Source organism: Salvelinus fontinalis, unplaced genomic scaffold, assembly GCF_029448725.1.
Source record: "Salvelinus fontinalis isolate EN_2023a unplaced genomic scaffold, ASM2944872v1 scaffold_0344, whole genome shotgun sequence".
Taxonomy (NCBI): domain Eukaryota; kingdom Metazoa; phylum Chordata; class Actinopteri; order Salmoniformes; family Salmonidae; genus Salvelinus; species Salvelinus fontinalis.
The window spans coordinates 105654-109652 of record NW_026600553.1 but is presented as its reverse complement, the minus strand read 5'-3'; the positions used below and the strand labels follow the sequence as shown (position 1 = coordinate 109652).

The 3999-nt window shown below is 41.3% G+C and overlaps 1 protein-coding gene across 1 annotated transcript; it reads left to right on the top strand.

Moving 5' to 3' along the window:
- Positions 1–221: 221 nt before the first annotated feature.
- On the top strand, positions 222–2111 carry LOC129845712 (equistatin-like). Its single transcript, XM_055913599.1, has 5 exons — positions 222–296; positions 807–870; positions 1569–1700; positions 1812–1910; positions 1990–2111. The coding sequence occupies exons 2-4, from the start codon at positions 819–821 to the stop codon at positions 1892–1894; spliced, it is 267 nt and encodes an 88-aa protein (XP_055769574.1). The 5' UTR covers positions 222–296; positions 807–818; the 3' UTR covers positions 1895–1910; positions 1990–2111.
- The last annotated feature ends 1888 nt before the right edge of the window (positions 2112–3999 follow it).

The following is a 3999-nucleotide window of genomic DNA, read 5'->3' as shown; positions in this document are numbered from 1 at the left end:
ATGTATGGAGTAAAAAGTACATTATTTTCTTTAGGAATGTAGTGAAGTGAAAGATGTCGAATATATTAATAGTAAAGTAAAGATACCCCCAAAAATGACTTGAGTAGTACTTTCCCATAGTTTTACTTTAGTTCTTTACACCACTGGATAATGGCCGACATCGGAACTCTCATTGGGTTAATGAGGCAAATAGTCACACCTGTGACAGGTCCTTTAAAAGGAGAGGTGGAAGAAGTAGACCATAACTCACAGACAACAGAGTGACAACCAGTGAATCCCGTGGAAGAGTGCAGAAGGTGAGATTGTGACATTATTTAACAGACTAGCTGCCCCTTTAAATGGCACCTTAATCTTATGTGTCCCCGGTCAAATGTAATGCACTATATAGGTCCCCATTTTGTGGAGTGACACCCCCCCCCCCCTGAAATTAAGGTCATAGACTAACAGTTACCTTTGCAGTAAATTGGTAGTCTCTGACTAGATCTAGGATGATTCCCTATGTAGTGCACTGTGGGCCTTTGTCAAAGGTGGTTCACTACAAACGGAATGAGGAGCCATTTGGAAAGGATCCATATTCCTGTGTGCCAGGTTTATCTATCGTATGTGGTTGAAGAGATGATACCGGAGTTTTGGCAATAGCTTAGTAGTGCCGTGTTGCCCGTACTCGGTTCTTGGGGTCCTCTGGACTGGGTGTAGGAAATGCTGCCTCAGCCGTTGTTTAAGTTTGGAACTTAACACAGGGTTTCCATAACCTCTCCTAGTACCAACAGCCATTCCAGATTTAAAATGCTCTCTTTCTCTCTCAGGAGACTATCACAATGGCGATATTGACCATCATTCTGCTTGTCAGCACAGCTTTTGCTCTGGGAGGTGAGTTACATACCTCACACTTACTCACCAACATTTTAATAAAACATTAGTGGGTGTTGCTCTGTCCTATTCACACACGTAGGTATTAATGTTTCTTTTCATAACCCGTTGTCCCTTGGACACCCTCTGAGAGGGCAGCCATTATCAACTGTGACACTGGAGAATTTAAGGTTTTGTTTTGCTCAAGGGCACAGACAGATATTTCAACTTGTCATCTCAGGAATAAAAACTAGCAACCTTTCAGTTACTGGCCCAACTCTCTAACTGTTTGTCTACCTGCCACTTCTCGAGTTCCAGAGATGTATATTGGTGTCTAGATGCTGGCCTGAGGTATTCTGATATGAACTGTTTCATACATTCAACTGGATGTATGATTGGATTGTCTAGCAACTATCAGGAAACAACACTGATACAATTTACCCCCACTTTCAGTCTTCGTTTCATCAGCTGTTATACAAAAGACAGAAATGGAATTTTGCCTGCATAGGGCTTTTAAAAAAGTAGCAGAATTTCAGTATTTAGCTAGTTAGTACGTAGGTTACTTCTGAAGTGGAACCCTAATCCGTATAAACTACTTCTGACTAGGGGGAGTAGGGTCCCAAATGGGACGCAAACCAAGATTCTGGGATGTATGTCCAGCAATATATATTATGTCCATACATTTTGTCCACATTACAATGTTTGTTACCTGTGTCCAGATGCTACGATACGACCCAAGACCCCATGTGAGCGTGCTAGAGATGCCGCGACACATGGCCCAATTGGAGCCTACATCCCAACGTGTGACACCGCAGGACAATACACCCCTAAGCAATGTTGGGGCTCTGCAGGTGAACACGGACGCACATACACACTAAATTCTCCAAATTCAGTTGAATGTGACACTTCAATGTGTTAGTGTAATATGTCTATTGTTTATGGAACATGTCTATTTCTGGTAGGTTACTGTTGGTGTGTGACCAGTACCGGACAGAAGATCCAGGGTACTGAGACTCCACCAGGCACTGCTCCAATCAACTGCTAGCAACTGTTCCACCAAGGTGTATATACATACTCATTCACTAAATGTTACTACTTTGCAGCTGATTCTGGATGTTAATGTTTTGTCTGTAATTGTAGGTGAAAGGCGTTGGAATGAAGATGTTGGAAAGAAGACGTTGAAATGATTGACAGTTGTCTTTACTGTACTACAGGAACTGATTCACATCCCATATAAACAGATTAAATGGTTGAATTACTTACTTTATTGTTGGTGTGATAAATTGTTCAGGATATCTGAACCAATCCATTTCTGGGAAATAGAGGAAGTAGGACTGTTATGGTGACTGTATTACCACTACATTGGCGGTTACAGGACAATAAGGCAATGAAATACCACGTGACCATGGAGTAATTGGGCTTCTCCAAGCTCTGATGCTGGTGATGGTCATTAGTAGTCTACCACACTTGTTAACTGCCTGGTACTCAGCACTCTATTGTCCCTCTAATCACTCTGACATCATTGCAAATGTAATTTGAAAATCTAAATCACTTCATGAGTTCATGTTGGCCAACATTTCTATAAGCTATGCAATTGGGTGAGAACAGCCTGATGGCTTCTATTAAAAAGAGGAGGATCCCATCTGCTTCTACAGGCTAAAAATACTATATCAACAGTACCAGGCAAGTTTTAACACACCTACTTATTCCAGGGTTTTCAGTTATAATATTTTCTACATTGTGGAATATTCAATTATGGAATCATATCTTAAACAAATCAAACTATATTGAGATTCTTCAAAGTAGCCACCCTTTGCCTTTACAGCTTTGTACACTCCTAGCATTCTCTCAACCAGATTCGTGAGGTGGTCACCTGGAATGCATTTCAATTAACTCAACATTTATTTGACACATGCTAATTTTAGTGTGTAGCAATGCTAGTTCCGACAGTGTAGTATTGTCTATCAATTCCCCAACTACCTAATACACATATCTAAAGGTGTGAATATGTACATATAAGTATATGGACAAGGTGTAAAATACATGTGATAAAAGTAATGTAAACAGAGGCATTATTTAGTGTGACATTGTTTAGTGGCCAGTGTTTGGGTCTCAATGTAGGCAGCAGCCTCTGAGTTAGTGATTGCTGTTGAGCAGTCTGATGGCCTTGCAATAGAAGCTGTTTTTCAGTCTCTCGGTCCAAGCTTTGATCCACCTATACTGACCTTGCCTTCTGGATGGTAGCTGTGTGAACAGGCAGTGGCTCGGGTGGTTGATGTCCTTGATCTTTTTGGCCTTCCTGTGACATCGGGTGCTGTAGGTGTCATGGAGGATAGGTAGTTTTCCCCCGGTGATGCGTTGTGCAGACCACATCACCCTGTGGATAGCCTTGCGGTTGAGGGCGGTGCAGTTGCCGTACCAGGCTGTGATACAGCCCGACAGGATGCTCTCGATGGTGCGTGACGTTGGTGTACGTTTATCAGATTTTTACAGGGACAGTGCACATTAACCAACGTTTTAGTAAAAGTGACGGTTTTAGCCAGCTGGCTAATTTTCAACCGCAGTCCCTGGGCAGGTTATTAACCTGTTTGGGCTGCAAGCTGAATATTGAGAACTGGAAAATATGTGCACATTTTCAAACGGCCTCCTAAGAAACCTATAATTTTCCAATATGCATATATTTACTACTGTTGGATAGATAACAGTCTATAGTTTCTAAAAAGGTTTGAATTGTTTCTCTAAGTCGAACAGAAATATTTTTACAGCCATTTTCCCAGCTGAATTGAGATTTCCAAAATGCGATGTGTCTCTAAGACCTTCTCTATAAAATGCCCTTTGACTTGGGACCATAGAAACACGTCACACGCCTTCGTCAGGCTGTAATGCGGAAGTGAGAATTGAAAGGAGTCGAATATCTCGTCCATGGACTGAATAACACACCTTCTTGTGAGACCTGCGCAGTTAAAAAAAAAAAATCCGGGCGCGGAGCATAATTTGGTCTCGGCTTCTGGAACAAGGTAGATAACGGTGAATATGATCTCTGACTACGATATTATTTGATACTTGTCACAAAATCATCCTAAAGTATGTTTTTTCAATATACTTTAATTATATTATTGCAATTTATTCTGGACTTTAGATGTGATACGA

What these genes read in the sequence shown, in the direction of transcription:
- LOC129845712 (XM_055913599.1), top strand. Translation starts at nt 819, where the DNA reads ATGGCGATATTGACCATCATTCTGCTTGTCAGCACAGCTTTTGCTCTG. An exon ending in CACAGCTTTTGCTCTGGGAG is followed by an intron (nt 871 to 1,568) that starts GTGAGTTACATA and finishes ACCTGTGTCCAG; the next exon opens with ATGCTACGATACGACCCAAG. An exon ending in GCAATGTTGGGGCTCTGCAG is followed by an intron (nt 1,701 to 1,811) that starts GTGAACACGGAC and finishes TATTTCTGGTAG; the next exon opens with GTTACTGTTGGTGTGTGACC.